We start from the raw sequence: 17,822 nt of genomic DNA on the forward strand, positions 1-17,822 counted from the left end.
CCCTTCACTCTCTGCCCCATAGCCAAACCGTAAGTGAGAGGAAATCTATGCAAATAAGGAAATCCAATGCCCCCCCAGGCCCTAAGAACTAGTGTCCCCACTCTAAAATGTAAACAAAAAGGGGTGTGGCCTTGACAGAAAGGGGTGGGTCATATTTAAATTAGGGGTTGCACAAGTTTAGTCAGGCCTAGGGCAGCACAAATCCTAAATACACTACTGCTTTCAAGAACTGTTTTTTGAGCACTTGATCTTCACATTGAATCACTTTTTGATGCATATGCACTTTATTAGTTGGGACTTATTTTTATGTAAAAACAGATGAATATCTGTCTTTGATCAGAGTACTTTATCACTGTTTGATATACTATTGCATATTATTGCTTCTTTAAGACAAGTTCGTAGCTGCAATGCAATGGAGGCGGAGGACAGCATGACAGGGTGTAGGGAACTTAGGTGTAGAAAGGGTTAAAGTTAGAGGGGGTGGTTAATAGGATCCTAGAAATTAACTATTGGAGGAGGTGAGGAGAGGGGGAGGAGAGTTCAGTGAGCTAGGTGATGCTGGAGGAGGGGCAGCATCAGTCCGGGGGAAGAAGCAAGGAGAGAAGTCCTGCAGCCTGTCTGTGTGTCGGGTCAGCGCTCTGGGTCATCTGTGGAAAAGGCAAGGAAGGGAAGAAAAATGTCAGAGGTAGCCGGGTTGTTAGCGCAGCTTCAAGCTGTTGCGGAGGTCCACGGCGCGGACTGGCTGCAAAGCCAGATCACCGCCACTCTGCGGGGGGTGCAGCAGGCCCCGGTCGGGTCTAGGCCTGCTTCAACGCGCGCGAGGCGGTCGATACCGCCGGAGCGCTTTAGCCCAGATAATACCCCCAGGTCACAGCGTCGGGTGCGGAGTCCCAGTAGGCCCCCGTCGGGCCCCCCCGCCAAACAATCTCAGTCTGCCACTGCACGGGCGGGGGGCGGGGGGGCGGGAAGCGCGCAGCGCGGGGGAGCCTCTCGGGTGCCCAGGCCTACCTCCCCTGTGTTGGTGCAGGCCCAGATTCACATGGCTGTCCCCGGTGGCGATGTTCCGGTCGGGGGGGCGGCCCGGCGTGGGAAGGACCCTCAGACAGGCGCCGGCCTAGCTCGGTCCACAGGCGGCGGCCTCGCACGCGGTGGGGATGCGGTCAGGGATGCAGATGGAGCGACACCAGGCCAGTCACGTCAGTCGGGAGGTCCCGCCTCCAGGCACCGTTCGGAGTCTGGGAGGGTTGACCGGAGGGGCAGTGGTGCTCAGGCTGCAGCCGCAGTGCTGAGGGATGATCTGATTGAAGAGTTCAGCAGCGATGGAGACGAGAGCCCTCGGGGGGTGGTGGCTCCCATACCTGTCACAACGCCAGCTGTGTCCAGAGGTCGGGGAAGGAGTGAGGAGGTTCGTCAACGACCACACGGGCAGGCGGCGACCGGTTCCAGCAGCAGTGAAGAGGGGGAGCTGCCGGAGGACCCCGCGGAGGATGGACGTTATGGGAACCTGTCGGCTGGAGGACCTTCACGGCCGCGCCGAACCGGTAAGACTACATCTAATGTGGTTGCGGGGGGTAGGGGTGGGGTTAGTGCGCAGGACATTAGTGGGGGGGTGGCGGTGCTTAGTCCCTCAGGGGAGGGGGGTGTGTGGGATGCCTTACGGGAATTGTTACGTAGGCTAGATGGGGGTGCTCCTCAGGTTGCGAGCCCGCTGGGTCCTTGGGTCCCCCCGGTGCCAGTACCCCCCCTCCCGGTTCCTGCCCCCGCCGTTCAGGCGCTGACAGCGGTAGTTGTCCCTCCCCCGGTGCCGGCGAATCCAGGGACAGGCGTGGCAGGGACACAGACGGACAAGGACGGCGTGGGAACGGCGGCGGAACGTAAGGACAAAGACAAGGACAAGGACGGGGACAAGGTGCGGCTGGATGACGCGGCTAGGGGGGAAATTTACATTTGCTTTGAAGGGCCGTTGGGTGCCCATCTTAAGCCAGAGGTGAGGGAGAAAATTCAGAAGGACGAGTTTGTGGAAATATTTTCCCTGCTCCCGTTGGAAAAATTTCACCTCGACCGGGTGAAGCCGGACGAGAGCAAAAAGGATGAGGAAGAAAAACGTCGGTATAGGCTCATTCCGCGGACGTTTACGAATTGGCTACAGGCGTTTGCGATTATGGCTAGCGTGATCGGGGAAAAGGCCCCCGAGAAATGCACGGCCCTATTCTGTTACCTTGATGCCATTCACGAAGCGCATAGGGTGTACGGGGGTCTGGCGTGGTTGAGGTATGACGAACAGTTTCGTCAGCGCAGGGCGGTGCGTCCCTCCATCCGCTGGGACCATAAGGACATTAGCCTGTGGATGAGGTTGATGACCTCGACCAGGGCGGCGGGCCAGTCCTTTCCTGGGGGGGCCGGCGGCGCTTCCTCCGCGGGATCGCCGGCCCTCAAAAAGAAAGGGGTGTGCTGGCAGTTCAACGACGGAACCTGTCGTTTTGGAGGATCATGCCGCTTCAAGCACGAGTGCTCAGGGTGTGGTGGGTCGCACGCGTTCAATAGGTGTTTCAAACAGGGGAAGCGGGCCGGAGATGGCGCTGGAAAAGGGAATGACGCCGGTGAGACTGGAAAGGATGCTGCCTTTTCTAAGTAAGTATCCGGACAGGGCGGCGGCGCGTTTGCTAGAGCAGGGGTTCGGGGAGGGTTTCGTGATTCCGAGTTCGTTGGCGGAGGTCCCTCCGGTGGCGGACAATTTGCGGTCAGCTCTGCGACATCCGGGGGTGGTGTCGGCTAAGCTGGCCAAGGAGGTGGCGCTCGGCCGGATGGCCGGCCCGTTTCGGGAACCACCTGTGGGGGGTTTGGTGGTGTCCCCGTTGGGCGTAGTTCCGAAGAAGGAAGTGGGTCAATTTCGGATGATACATCATCTGTCGCACCCAAAAGGGGGGTCGGTCAATGATGGTATTGATCCGCAGAGTTGTGCGGTTACCTATACATCATTTGATGCGGCGGTGTCTTGGGTTAGAAAGTACGGGAAAGGGGCTTTGATGGCAAAGACGGATGTGGAGTCCGCCTTCAGGCTGTTACCGGTGCACCCCACTAGTTTGCGTTTGCTGGGGTGCCACTGGCAGGGGGAGTATTTTGTTGATCGTTGCCTGCCGATGGGGTGTTCCATATCGTGCGCTTTGTTTGAGACGTTTAGCTCGTTCTTTGAATGGGCGGTCAGGGAAGTGGCGGGGGTGAATTCCGTCATCCACTATTTGGATGACTTCCTGTGCATAGGACCCCCGGACTCCCGCTGTTGCGGGGTTCTGTTGGGTACGGTACAGTATTTGGCGGACCGTTTTGGGATCCCCTTGGCCCCCGACAAAACGGAGGGCCCTGCGTCTGAGCTGGTGTTCTTGGGGATCACCATTGACTCGGTGGCGATGGAATGTAGGCTACCAGAGGATAAGGTGTTGGCTTTGAGGAGGGAGGTCAGTGAGGCCCGGGTGAAGCGGAAGATTCGATTGAAGGAGCTCCAATCCTTGTTGGGGAAGTTAAATTTCGCGTGTCGGATTATTCCCATGGGACGCATTTTCAGCCGAAGGCTTTCAGGGGCCACGGCAGGGGTCCGGGTGCCAAACCATTTTGTGCGCCTGACCAATGAACTGAGAGACGATCTGAGGGTTTGGGGAACGTTCCTGGACTCTTTCAATGGTCGTTCGATGTGGCAGACGGGGCCGGTCAGCAACGCCGACCTGGCTCTATTTACCGATGCGGCGGGGTCAGTGGGCTATGGGGCCTATTTCAACGGACGGTGGAGTGCGGAGCCCTGGCCGGAGTCTTGGAGGGCAGCAGGGTTCCTCCGGAACCTGGTGCTGCTGGAGTTGTTCCCCATCGTGGTGGCGATGGAATTGTGGGGGGAGTTCTTCAGGAATAAAAAGGTGCGCTTCAATTGCGACAACATGGGGGTGGTGTGGGCGATCAACAGCATATCGGCATCCTCGCCCCCGGTGATTAGGTTACTGCGGTACTTGGTACTTAAGTGTCTCAAAGTGAATGCCTTGATATATGCGGTGCACATTCCTGGGGTGGATAACAGATTGGCGGATGCTTTATCTCGTTTCCAGTGGGCGGAATTCCGGATCCTGGCGCCAGGGGCAGAGGGGCAGGGGGAACCCTGTCCTCAGAAGTTGTGGGACATTGCACTGGAGTCGCCGCAGGATTGATTCGGCAGTCGATCAGCGAGGGAACGTGGCGAGCTTACTCTAAGGTGTGGCAGGAATGGTCCGCACTGAGGGAGGAGGTAGGAGGGTCGGAAGATCCAGAAGACCTGCAGTCGTTGGTCTTATACTTTGTGTGCTGCAATTACGAGAGGGGAACCTCGGGTGGCGCCATTAGCAAAAAGATGGCGGCATTGGCTTTTTATTTCAGATGGCGGGCCTCAGGGATTTTACAAAATCCTTTGTGGTGCGCAGGGTGTTAAAGGGATACAGGAAGGGCAGTACTACACGGGATTCCAGGCGTCCGGTGTCGTTCGCGGTCCTGGGTACGGTATTGGGGAATTTGGAAAAGGTTTGCGCATCGCTTTATGAGCAGATACTTTTTCGGGCTGTTTTCGTTCTGGCCTTTTTTGGGGCGTTCAGGGTGGGGGAATTAGTTTCCCCCTCCAAGGTGGTGGGGGGGGACTACGAATGCAGGACGTTAGGTGCCTGGAGGAATCGGTGGTGATTTGGCTTAGCCGTTCGAAGACGGATCAACTAGGTAGGGGCGTAAAAATAGAGTTGTTCCGGGGGAATTGTCCACTAACGTGCCCGGTTGAGGTGGTAAGGCGGTTTTTGGGCGTTCGCCCACAAGGGGGGGAGGCTCTGTTCATCCATCAAAAAGGGGAATGTTTGTCTCGGTTCCAGTTTACGGCGGTGTTCCGGAAATGTCTGAAGGAGGGGGGTCTAGTCCCGGGAGAATATTCGGCGCATTCGTTTCGAATAGGGGCAGCAACGGAAGCGGCAAGGGGAGGCCTGCCTGCAGATTCTGTAAAGCGGATTGGCAGATGGGAGTCTAATAGATATAAACTGTATGTACGGCCTCATTTGTTGTAAACAATGAGGTATCGGTGGTTGACAATGCTGATGTTAATGTTTTCGGGGGGTTTGTTTTTGGTCCTGCTGGGTATTGTTTTTCTCTTTTATGTCTTTACAGATCCCCAAGGTTGTCTGATTTGGATCCTAGGACATTCATTTGTGTTTTGGGGGGCAAGAAGGGCGGATGTCAAGCCTGGGGGGAGACAGCTGGGGGTGCCCAGGGAGGAAGGAAGGGTACGATGGATAGGGATTAGGGGTCTCATGTGGCAGAAGGTGTTACCCGAAGTTCACAGGGGGGCTAGCTTAGACAGGGCCCCGGACATTTTGGTGATACATGCGGGGGGGAATGATTTGAGCGTCCGGCCGATGCGCCAGGTGATCAAAGACATACAATGGGATATACGCCGACTGCGGGCCTCTTTCCCTGACCTGATCATTGTTTGGTCAGATATTGTGGCTCGCATGGCCTGGAGGGAGGCCAGGTCATTGGAGCGTTTGGATAAGGCCCGGATAAAGGTGAACAGAGAAGTGGGCAGGTTTGTGGTGCAGCAAGGTGGGATAGCGGTTCGCCATTCAGATTTAGAAGTTGAGACTTGGAGGTACCTGAGGGGGGACGGGGTTCATCTCAACCCGATCGGGATCGATCTTTGGGCTCTGGGATTGGAGGAGGGCGTTAGGAGGGCTTTCCTGGTGTGGCGGCGGGCCCAAGTGTGAGGTGGTCCCACTTGTGCCGCGGTGGCGGTGGGTTCCCCTGCCGTTTGGTAGAAATAGACGGTGGTTAGGTAAAAACGGTGGGGGGGCATAGTTACAGGGATGGTGTCTGCCTTGGTGGTCTGGTGTCAGTCTGGACCACCAGGGGAGAAGTGGGTGGGTCTGTGGTCAGCTAGGTCTTCGAGTCGGTAGTCGCGACTGGGGACATGTCGTTAGCTAAGAGGGTACCACAGGCCCAAAAGAGTGATCAGGGGTTGTCAGGGGGACTGACAACCAAGGTATGGTTAAAAGGTTTAACAATTGAGGAATAGGTTAAATATTTAAAGTTGGGTGATATATATATGTATATGATGGTGTATATATATATATATATACAGTTTTTGTATTTGTTAATAAAGGCCTACCAGGCCATTTTAAATCCAGCAGGTGTCAGTGTGATTATTGGGAAAGGTTTAATGTTAAGGGGTATATGCTTGTATTGGTTGGTGCGGTAAGTTATCCGGCTGCCCTAGTCAAGACAAGTTCGTAGCTGCAATGCAATGGAGGCGGAGGACAGCATGACAGGGTGTAGGGAACTTAGGTGTAGAAAGGGTTAAAGTTAGAGGGGGTGGTTAATAGGATCCTAGAAATTAACTATTGGAGGAGGTGAGGAGAGGGGGAGGAGAGTTCAGTGAGCTAGGTGATGCTGGAGGAGGGGCAGCATCAGTCCGGGGGAAGAAGCAAGGAGAGAAGTCCCACCCTCCCGCCCTAATTATAGGAGTTAGGTGGTTTTGACAGTACAGGATGGCGGTGGGTTCCCCTGCCGTTTGGTAGAAATAGACGGTGGTTAGGTAAAAACGGTGGGGGGGCATAGTTACAGGGATGGTGTCTGCCTTGGTGGTCTGGTGTCAGTCTGGACCACCAGGGGAGAAGTGGGTGGGTCTGTGGTCAGCTAGGTCTTCGAGTCGGTAGTCGCGACTGGGGACATGTCGTTAGCTAAGAGGGTACCACAGGCCCAAAAGAGTGATCAGGGGTTGTCAGGGGGACTGACAACCAAGGTATGGTTAAAAGGTTTAACAATTGAGGAATAGGTTAAATATTTAAAGTTGGGTGATATATATATGTATATGATGGTGTATATATATATATATATACAGTTTTTGTATTTGTTAATAAAGGCCTACCAGGCCATTTTAAATCCAGCAGGTGTCAGTGTGATTATTGGGAAAGGTTTAATGTTAAGGGGTATATGCTTGTATTGGTTGGTGCGGTAAGTTATCCGGCTGCCCTAGTCATGTTTATGACATTTAGGATAGGTATGTATATATTTGTTTATCTTGCTGCATAGCTTCTTGAATCAGCGCACCATTTTCTATTATTGAATTTTTTAGAAAAACTGAATACACACAGCCAAGAACATAAATTCTACACCGTAAACGCCAGGATTTATGAGGCAGCATCATCCCTGGGCCTGTATTTTGGTCCTAGAAGTACATGCTGACCCTGGCTAATGCATGAACAAAGACAGCATCAGCCTTCTGAAGAGAAGGGGGGATGAAAGTATTGTCAGGGACAGTACTGTGATCTCTCTGAAAGAACATATCTGTACTCAGATCTCATTTATCAAACGCAGCTCCTGTTTATCAAGACACAAGCTCAATCTGTTGTGCTGTTTGTGAAAATGCTGCAAGTAGTGGTCTATAATGTCGACATCTAAGTATTATGTAGGTGTCTATCACCTTTTTACGACACACAACGATGCTGAAAGGACGTTGTTAGACTTCTACAATGTAAACAGTAATATAAAGCTTGGTTAAAAAAAAGCGGGGGGAGTTTCTTGTTTTTCCAGCAACTATTCAGTAAAACATATAGCAGACTACACACAGAAAATCATATTTGTATTTCAGTATCAGTGGGAGTTGGCATTATATTTGTTCTACCACAGGAGAAAGAAAAAACATCTACTGGCAGCAACAATACACTTAAAGCGGGGGTTCACCCTAAAAAAAATTCTAACATTACATTGAGCTGACTTCTGACACTGACAGTACGCTGATCTTTTTTTTTTTTTCGTACATACTGGCCCAGATTCAGGTAGATTTGCGTGGGCAAAGAGCAAAAATTTTTCGTGGGCAAAGAGCAAAAATTTTTCTCTGCGCCCACGCAAATATTGCGCTTTGCCCGCGATTCACGGAGCAGTTGCTCCGTAAATTGCGCGGGCGATATGCTAAATAGCCCTGCGTAAGGGCGCCTAATGTAAATGATCCCGCCGGGGGCGGGAATCATTTAAATTAGGCGCGCTCCCGCGCCGAGCGAACAGCGCATGCTCCGTCGGGAAACTTTCCCGACGTGCATTGCGGCAAATGACGTCGCAAGGACGTCATTTGCTTCTAAGTGAACGTGAATGGCGTCCAGCGCCATTCACGGTTCACTTACGTAAACGACGTGAAATTTAAATTTCACGAGCGGGAAGCGCAGCTATACTTTAGCATTGGTTGCGCCTGCTATTAGCAGGAGCAGCCTTATGCTAAAGTCGCCGTACGGAAACTCCGTACCTTGCGTGCGCAGGGCCCGCGCAACTTTTGTGAATCGGTGGTAGTATGCAATTTGCATACTATACGCCGATCACAATGGCCGCGCCCCCTAGCGGCCAACGCAAGAATGCAGCCTGGGATGTGAAGGCATAAGGAGGCTTATGTCTGTCACATCCTAGGCTGCAGTCAGTGTAACGAGGTTCCTGAATCAGGAGCACTCGTTACACCGGAGCAAGTAAGCCCTTGCGCCGCGCAACCTATGGTTGCGCGGGCGCAAGTGCTTCTTGAATCTGGGCCACTGTTTTATCGCTATTTTACCCCCCGACTTCCGGGTAGTGAATCCTGCGGGAGTGGGCGTTCCTATTCACAGGCTAAGTGATTGACGTAAGACAAAAGCCTCCCACCGGCGCATCACGAGTTGCCGAAAGAAGCCGAACGTCGGTGCGCAGGCGCCGCATAGAGCCGACTCGCAGTCAGGCTTCTTTTGGCAACTCGCGACGCGCCGGTGGGAAGCTTTTGTCATACGTCAATCACTTAGCCTGTGAATAGGAACGCCCACTCCCGCGGGATTTACTACCCGGAAGCCGGGGGGGGGGGAATAGCGATTAAACGGTATGTACGAAAAAAAAAAAAAAAGATCAGCGTACTGTTAGTGTCAGAAGTCAGCTCAATGTAATGTTAGAATTTTTTTTTAGGGTGAACCCCCGCTTTAACAGCGAAATTATAATGACAAACAATATTCTGTTATTAAAGCCGAACACCTATTAGCAGCGCTATGTTTTATCAAAAATCATTAAAGGCTTCTTTCATCTAAAATGCACCCATATTGGGAAAAAAACAAACAAAAAAAGTGCATTTGTCCCTTTATGAACGCACAACATGTACACTATGTGAGGTGGCAAAAGGGTGGGCTTTAATGCGTCGCTTATGTGCTCCCAATTTCCTGTGGATCTATCAGTGCCCATCAGTGCTGCATATAAATGCCTCATTATCAGTGCCCATCAGTGCTGCCTCATCAGTGAAGGAGGAAACTTATTATTTACGTTTTTTGTAACAAAAACAAAGAAAACTTTTTTTTTTTTTTTTTTTCTGTCTTTTTTTTATTTGTAGTACACCAAAAGAAAACTTTGTGGGGAAAATGCCAACATTTTTTTACTTTCTCTGTTTTTATTTATTGTATTGGTGTATCACTAGAATTTTTGATTTAATTTTTGTTATTTTATTCTATTTATTCTATTATTTTATGTTATTTATATTCTCTTGCTGTTTGTGTCACAATTGCTTTATCATTTATTTAGGTATATACAGTATGCTCCAGCGCATATTTTTATTTCCTTTAAACAGATCTGAACACCTGAGCTAGAGATTAGTGATCTTGTGATAGGAACCCAGTCCTGACAGCCACCTCTTTAGCCTGAACTGGGAGCTGTCTTGGAAAGCTCCATCTTTGTGCCGAGAGCTTGCAGTGAGCATGCTTTCAGCACATAAACGAGACTTTAACCACTTCAATACCGGGAACTTTCACCCCCTTCCTGCCCAGGACAATTTTTAGTTGCGATCATGCAACACAACATTTTTGGCATTTTCCCCCACAAATTTTGTTTTCTTTTGGTGTGCTACAAATAAAAAAAAGACAGAAAATTAAAAAAAATAATAATATGTAATTAATAAGTTTCCTCCTTCACTGATGAGGCTTCACTGATAAAGCAGTACTGATTGGCACTGATGAGGCAGTACTGATGAGGTTTCACTGATGATGAAGCATTTATATGCAGCACTGATGGGCGCTGATGAGGCAGTACTGATTGGCACTGATGAGGCAGTACTGATTGGCACTGATGAGGTTTCACTGATGATGAGGCATTTATATTCAGCACTGATAGATCCACAGGAAATTGGGAGCACATAAGCGACGCATTAAAGCCCACCCTTTTGCCACCTCACATAGTGTATATGTTGTGTGTTCATAAAGGGATAAATGCACTTTTTTTGTTTGTTTTTTCCCATTTCCCATTTCATTTTAGATGAAAGAAGCCTTTAATGATTTTTGATAAAACATAGCGCTGCTAATAGGTGTTTGGCTTTAATAACAGAATATTGTTTGTCATTATAATTTGGCTGTTAAGTGTATTGTTGCTGCCAGTAGATGTTTTTTCTTTCTCCTGTGGTAGAACAAATATAATGCCAACTCCCACTGATACTGAAATACAAATATGATTTTCTGTGTGTAGTCTGCTATATGTTTTACTGAATAGTTGCTGGAAAAACAAGAAACTCCCCCCGCTTTTTTTTTTAACCAAGCTTTATATTACTGTTTACATTGTAGAAGTCTAACAACGTCCTTTCAGCATCGTTGTGTGTCGTAAAAAGGTGATAGACACCTACATAATACTTAGATGTCGACATTATAGACCACTACTTGCAGCATTTTCACAAACAGCACAACAGATTGAGCTTGTGTCTTGATAAACAGGAGCTGCGTTTGATAAATGAGATCTGAGTACAGATATGTTCTTTCAGAGAGATCACAGTACTGTCCCTGACAATACTTTCATCCCTACAAAAAAATATATCAAGTTTAATCTGTAATGGTAACCAAACAGCTGAAATAATAAATGGAATAAAGAAGATGCTGCTGTGTCCTCTCTTCTCTGCCTGTTATGTGACCAAAAGCCTGCTCATTTGTTTATGTGATCTCTGGTAAAAAGCAGGATCAGTGTTCAGACTAGGTAAACCCAAGACAATGTAACTTAGGCAGTCTATGCATTAACCACTTAAGCCCTGGACCAATATGCTGCCTAAAGACCCAAGGGGTTTTTACAGTTCGGGACTGCGTCGCTGTAACAGACAATTGCGCGGTCATGCGACGTGGCTCCCAAACAAAATTGGCGTCCTTTTTTCCTCACAAATAGAGCTTTCTTTTGGTGGTACTTGATCACCTCTGCGGTTTTTATTTTTTGCGCTAACAAAAATAGAGCGTCAATTTTGAAAAAAATGCAATATTTTTTACTTTTTGCTATAATAAATATCCCCTTAAAAACATATATAAAAAAAAATTTTCCCTCAGTTTAGGCCGATACGTATTCTTCTACCTATTTTTGGTAAAAAAAAAATCGCAATAATCGTTTATCGGTTGGTTTGCGCAAAATTTATAGCGTTTACAAAATAGGGGATAGTTTTATAGCATTTTTATTTTTTTTACTACTAATGGCGGCGATCAGCGATTTTTTTCGTGACTGCGACATTATGGCGGACACTTCAGACAATTTTGACACATTTTTGGGACAATTGTCATTTTCACAGCAAAAAATGCATTTAAATTGCATTCTTTATTGTGAAAATGACAGTTGCAGTTTGGGAGTTAAACACAGGGGGCGCTGTAACATTTAGGGTTCAGTGTGTGTGTGTTTACAACTGTAGGGGGGTGTGGCTGTAGGACTGACATCAACAATCGAGTCTCCCTAATAAAAGGGATCACTCGATCGATGCGCCGCCATAGTGAAGCACGGGGAAGCCGTGTTTACACACGGCTCTCCCCGTTCTTCAGCTCCGGGGAGCGATCGCGACGGAGCGGCTATAAACGAATAGCCAGGGGGGGGGGCCCGATCGGACCCCCCACCCGCGTCAAGCAGAGGACGTATAGGTACGTGCATGTGCCTGTCCGTGCCATTCTGCTGACGTATATTTACATGAGGAGGTCGGCAAGTGGTTAAAGGAGAGGTCAAGCCTGAGCTTCTCCTATGGGCCACAGGAGTGCAATTCGTTTTGCACTTCTATGACCCATTTTCAGCAGAGAGCGGACTGAGGTCATTACGACAATAAAGTCTGGATCCGCCAGGTTCCTGGACTGATGCCCATCTCAGCCTCTGGGCCACTCCCCGCCCCTCCACAGCTCAGTGCTCCAGTGAGAGCAGGGGGGGGGGGGCAGAGCGGAGAGCTGCTGATTGACAGTCATCAGCTCTCTGCTCGGGGACCTGCGAGAACTGAGCCATCGGCGATGTTCAATCGCTCGGTTCTCAGTGTGGACATGCCTTGGGGGACAGGTGCTGCATCCACCTACAGTAGGTACATATGAATAGGGGGGAAAAAAACATACTTTTCGTTTAAAGCGGAAGTTCACCCGAAAAAAAATGTTTAACCTTAGATTAATGCTCATTTTGTCAAGGGGAATCGGGTAGTTTTTTTTTAAAATCTAAGCAGTACTTACCATTTTAACCACTTCCCGACCGCCGCATGTATATGTACGTCCACAGAATGGCACGTACAGGCAAATGGGCGTACATGTACGTCCTTGCCTTTCCGTGGGTCGGGGGTTCGATCGGGACCCCCCCTCCGCTACATGCGGCTGTCGGGTTCCCTCGGGGAGCGATCCTGGACGACGGCGCGGCTATTTGTTTATAGCCGCTCCGTCGCGATCGCTCCCCGGAGCTGAAGAACGGGGAGAGCCATGTGTAAACACGGCTTCCCCGTGCTTCACTGTGGCGGCGTATCGATCGAGTGATCCCTTATATAAGGGAGACTCGATCGATGACGTCAGTCCTACAGCCACACCCCCCTACAGTTGTAAACACACACTAGGTGAACCCTAACTCCTACAGCGCCCCCTGTGGTTAACTCCCAAACTGCAACTGTCATTTTCACAATAAACAATGCAATTTAAATGCATTTTTTGCTGTGAAAATGACAATGGTCCCAAAAATGTGTCAAAATTGTCCGAAGTGTCCGCCATAATGTCGCAGTCACGAAAAAAATCGCTGATCGCCGCCATTAGTAGTAAAAAAAAAATAATTAATAAAAATGCAATAAAACTATCCACTATTTTGTAAACTCTATAAATTTTGCGCAAACCAATCGATAAACGCTTATTGCGATTTTTTTTTTACTAAAAATAGGTCGAAGAATACATATCGGCCTAAACTGAGGGAAAAAAAAAATTATATATGTTTTTGGGGATATTTATTATAACAAAAAGTAAAAAATATTGCATTTTTTTCAAAATTGTCGCTTTATTTTTGTTTATAGCGCAAAAAATAAAAACCGCAGAGGTGATCAAATACCACCAAAAGAAAGCTCTATTTGTGGGGAAAAAAGAATGCCAATTTTGTTTGGGAGCCACGTCGCACGACCGCGCAATTGTCTGTTAAAGCGACGCAGTGCCAAATCGCAAAACCTGGCCTGGGCATTTAGCTGCCTAAAGGTCCGGGGCTTAAGTGGTTAAAGAGCGATCTTCTCCGCCGCTTCCGGGTATGGTCTTCGGGACTGGGCGTTCCTATTTGACCATTTATATATGCCGGCTCGATGGCTTATATGTTTTATATATATTTTATATTTTTTCATACATATATTTTTATAATGTAATTTTAGCTGGCCCTGAGGATAATAACCAGAAACAGAACGTTTGCCTGCTATAATATAGTCCTGGTTATCTCCGATACACACTATCTAATGCCGAGTTCTGTAGTGTTTCATGTCCCTGTAACATGTCTGATGCTTATTAGATCGCGGTCTTCAAGAAAATGGCCGCGATGAGACTTCCGGTTTTTCGGAAATATAAACAACAGCCACACTACCAATCAGATTCCCCAGACGAAGACACGTGGTGTCGTAACGCGTAGGGATTGGAGGACGTACACCCGGAGTGACGTAAGCTGGCGATTCAAACGCCGCTTGTTTGTTTCCTCGTTGCACATTGTTTTTATTGTAATGTAAGCGCAGGTTATTCCCAATAAATATATTTTTTCCTGCACCAAACGTTACCTCACTATGGGAGTCCCCTCTCTCTCTTTTTACCCATATTATCCATCCGGCACTGAGGAGCATTTATCCCATTAGAGGGAGGATCCATTAGATCGAGAGAGGAAACATCAGTGACCACCCATAGAAGGCTGCGAGTGACCTGTACACTATTGCCCATTAAGGAGGGCCGAGAGGTAAGAGTCCCGGGAGCTCAGCTAGGGATCTGGTTCATCTTTCATCGCACGGCTGTGCATTCACATTATAGAGCTGGTGCTCATCTTCATCCAGTGCATTTAATACTTCTGTCTGGACAGCTTATTTATGTTTGCACTCTGGGATTGAACTTTTCTATTCCATACCTCTGCACACAACTATTCATATTTTTGCATATTTACTCTTTGAGTATTTTGGACTTACTATTATTATAATATTATTTTATTCTTGGACTCACTATTTTATTTCTTCACTATTTTGATAGCTCATGCTGATATTTGTCAGCTCTTACACTCATTATTTTATGTGATACCACTATTTTACTAGCGTGATATGTTGCGCAGAATCACACTTTATTTATGTTCCTATTTGATTGACAGGCTTCCGACGGTCGCATCTATCGCGTCACGAGTACCTGAAAGAAGCCGAACGTCGGTGCGGCTCTATACGGCGCCTGTGCACCGACGTTCGGCTACTTTCGGAAAATCGTGACGCGATAGATGCGACCGTCGGAAGCCTGTCAATCAAATAGGAACGCCCAGTCCCGCAGCCCATACCCGGAAGCGGCAGGGAAGATCGCTCTCTAAAACGGTAAGTACTGCTTAGATTTTAAAAAAACTACCCGATTCCCCTTGGCAAAATGAGCATCAATCTAATGTTAAAAATTAACTTTTCGGGTGAACCTTCACTTTAAGCAATTTTCTTTCCTTCAACCATGGGTTTAAGGGAAAAAAATGTTATTGTAGTCTGATAGCGGGAAGTTTCTTAGCTGTCAACATACAATGATCACTGCCAGCAGCTATAGCCACCAGCAGTGATCGAACAAAAAAAATTGACAGAGTGGTTGTACTGAAGTCGATCATTAGATTGACCTCAGTACAACCAGCCTGCCCATAGATGGATTAAAATTCAGCCAGTTCCTGCTGAAGCGGCTGAGATTCCATCCATCTATGGCCAGCTTACATGCCTAAGCAGCAAGTGAGCAGCACAGACGGGAGCCTGTAGCAGCATTTTCTTTAAGCCTTTTAATTTGTCCAGCCTTTCTTCATTTACTCATCATAACAAACTGTTAAAACTACTCTTTGTTCCTTAAAGTATATCTAAAGGCAAAGCTTTTTTTTTTATTTTGGACAGAGTAGGGGAGTTTTTTTTTTCTTTTTTGCTATCTGTGTCTCATCAGTGAGATTTACTTTCAATTCCTTTCCTGTAGACTCAACAGGAAGTGAGAGGATAGATTTCCAGTGTGAGGGAATTCTACTCTTCGGCCCCTTTCACACTGAGGAATTTTTCAGGCGGTACATCGCTAAAAATAGCGCCTAAATACCGCCTGAAAAACTCCTGCCCAGCCTTCTCAATGTGAAAGCCCGAGGGCTTTCACACTGAGGCGATGCGCTGGCAGGAGAGAAAAAAATCTCCTGCAAGCAGCATCTTTGGAGCGGTGAGAGGAGCAGTATGTATACCGCTCCTTCCCATTTAAAACAATGGGAAACCGCTGTATTAACCCTTTATCGGCTGCTAGCGGGGGTTAATACCACACCGCTAGCGGCCGAATCCCGCAGCAATTCCGACAGTATATCGCCGCTATTTCTAGCCGCACTATACCGCCACCGCGCCTTTCACCCCAGTGTGAAAGGGGCCTAAGATAGTTGGTATTGGAAAAAGTGTCCTCATTGTAACATGTCTGTTCCGGGGACAACTCAAAATGTTTGATTTACCTTCATTTGTATTACCGCCATTGATAATTACAATTAGAAAGACTGAATTTTACTTTTATTACTTAGTCATAAAGAAACAAATTCCTCTTATGATGGACCGGCCTTTGATAGAAACAAGCTTTCTAATACACCACTTTAAAAGAAATACTGTGGAAGAATAGAGAAGGTCCATAAGGCTGGGATCACTGAGCATAATGACAAAATTGGCACCACAAGCACTTGACACATTTTAGCCAATTTTTTGCTCGTTTGTGGAAATGTTGGCAGAAACACACATTTATGGCTACAATTCTGCTATGCTCAGCTCTGAACAGGGCAGGACATCAACAGACTTCAGTAACCAGATTCATCCAAACTGATCAGAACGGGATTCAAAAAATCCTTGAGCCTACAACTGGTATGCATCACTTAAAAGTTTATTAAGTAGACACTTACCTGTCCAGGGATCCAGAGCTGTCCCCACCTAGGCCGGTTCTTCACTGGTCTTTGGGTCCCCTGTGCCTCTATCTTACCTGTGGGAAGCCAGCTGTGACTCTGCAGCTTCACGCACGCGTAAGCTGTGCTGAGCTATCTTAATGGTACCGTAGCCTCCTGGGACCTGTGATGTGTTCCAAGAGGTTGTAGGGGGCTGAGGTGTGAGTGGGTACCTTTCAAAACTAGGTATCTGCTCCCCCACCCCCCTTCAAACAAAAACTTCTCTAAATATGGTAGAGGAGCAGACGAAGAAAAACAGAACTTCAGTTTTCAGGTATAGTTCTGCTTTAACCACTTCCAGTCCAGGCCAATTTGTAAATTTCTCTCTTACATATTAAAATCAGCATTTGTTTTGCTAGAAGCTTACTAAGAACCCCAATCATAATATTTTTTGAGGAGCTGCGGTGGCACGACGCGATTGGCACTGCGCTGACAAGCCATTCACCTCTGCAGCTACAGGTTCGGATCCCGGTCTCATCTACATGTGAATTGAGTTTGGTGGTCTCAGCCCGGCTCCCCGGTGGGTGTGCTATGCGAGGTAAGCTTGCGCTTATTACGCCCACCACCCCTCCCACAAAAACCACCACACTTACACGCACTCGAAATTGGGTTAACATGCACGCACTTTGACCACGTGGTCTCTAAAAAGAGAGGCGAAGGACTAACGGGGCTGGTTGAGCGGGCTAGATCCTCTCACTCCCTTATAGGGAGTCCCTCTGCCCCGTTGGGCTTCAAAGCAGAGCAGGTAGGACGGGCTGTGTGGGAGGACCCCCTCACACACCCACCATTGCCACCCGGGGCATGGAGAAAGGTGGCAAATTGCCTCTGGGGGAGGCCTGCCTACTCCCAACTCCTGCAGTCCGGCTCCTCTCTCGAGTACACGCACAAAATACACTTAAAAATTAAAAATAAAATAAACACCCAAAAAACATAATATTTTTTTAAAAAACAGAGGCCCTCTGGAATAAAATAGTGGTTGTTGCAAATTTGAATATTGCATGATATTTGCACAGCCATTTAATAAACTCAAATTTTCAGGGAAAGAAACACATACATGCATTTTAGTGCACACCAACACAATATATTACCTGCATTTTTAGGTAAAATATAAAAACAATGCTGCACCAAGTAACAGATTCCAAACGCGTCAAGATAAACATTTTGCATGTCTGTCAAATGCTGACAAATATGGTACCTAAAAATCTTCATAGACAATGTTTTAAAAGCCTTTACATTACAGGCTACCAGTTTAGGGTTAAACGTTGGCTCTGGTGCTAGATTTATTGCTCTCACTCTGACATTCACTGCGATAGCTTGCATGTGTGGTGCAATCACCATTTTCATATTTGTGGAGGACCTACGCGCGCATTCACATTTGCACGTAAACACAAGGGGATGGGGGTGCTTAATTTTTTTTT

The 17,822-nt window shown here is 47.8% G+C and overlaps 2 protein-coding genes across 3 annotated transcripts in view; one reads left to right on the forward strand and one right to left on the reverse strand.

Annotated features, from left to right (window-relative positions):
* Positions 1 to 17,822, reverse strand: part of RGS17 (regulator of G protein signaling 17) — a 140,115-nt gene that overhangs the window by 97,798 nt on the left and 24,495 nt on the right. The gene's annotated exons all lie outside the window — the stretch shown is intronic.
* LOC120935753 lies at positions 1,040 to 7,023 on the forward strand. Its single transcript, XM_040347812.1, has 2 exons — positions 1,040 to 1,541; positions 5,161 to 7,023. Exons 1-2 carry the CDS (start codon positions 1,040 to 1,042, stop codon positions 5,754 to 5,756), a joined length of 1,098 nt encoding a protein of 365 aa, XP_040203746.1. The 3' UTR covers positions 5,757 to 7,023.

Source organism: Rana temporaria, chromosome 4 (genome assembly GCF_905171775.1).
Source record: "Rana temporaria chromosome 4, aRanTem1.1, whole genome shotgun sequence".
Taxonomy (NCBI): Eukaryota; Metazoa; Chordata; class Amphibia; order Anura; family Ranidae; genus Rana; species Rana temporaria.

Excerpts from the sequence above, each read along its gene's own strand:
- LOC120935753 (XM_040347812.1), top strand. The coding sequence starts at position 1,040 with ATGGCTGTCCCCGGTGGCGATGTTCCGGTCGGGGGGGCGGCCCGGCGT. Across the intron at positions 1,542-5,160 it reads TTCACGGCCGCGCCGAACCG|ATCCCCAAGGTTGTCTGATT; the intron begins GTAAGACTACAT and ends ATGTCTTTACAG.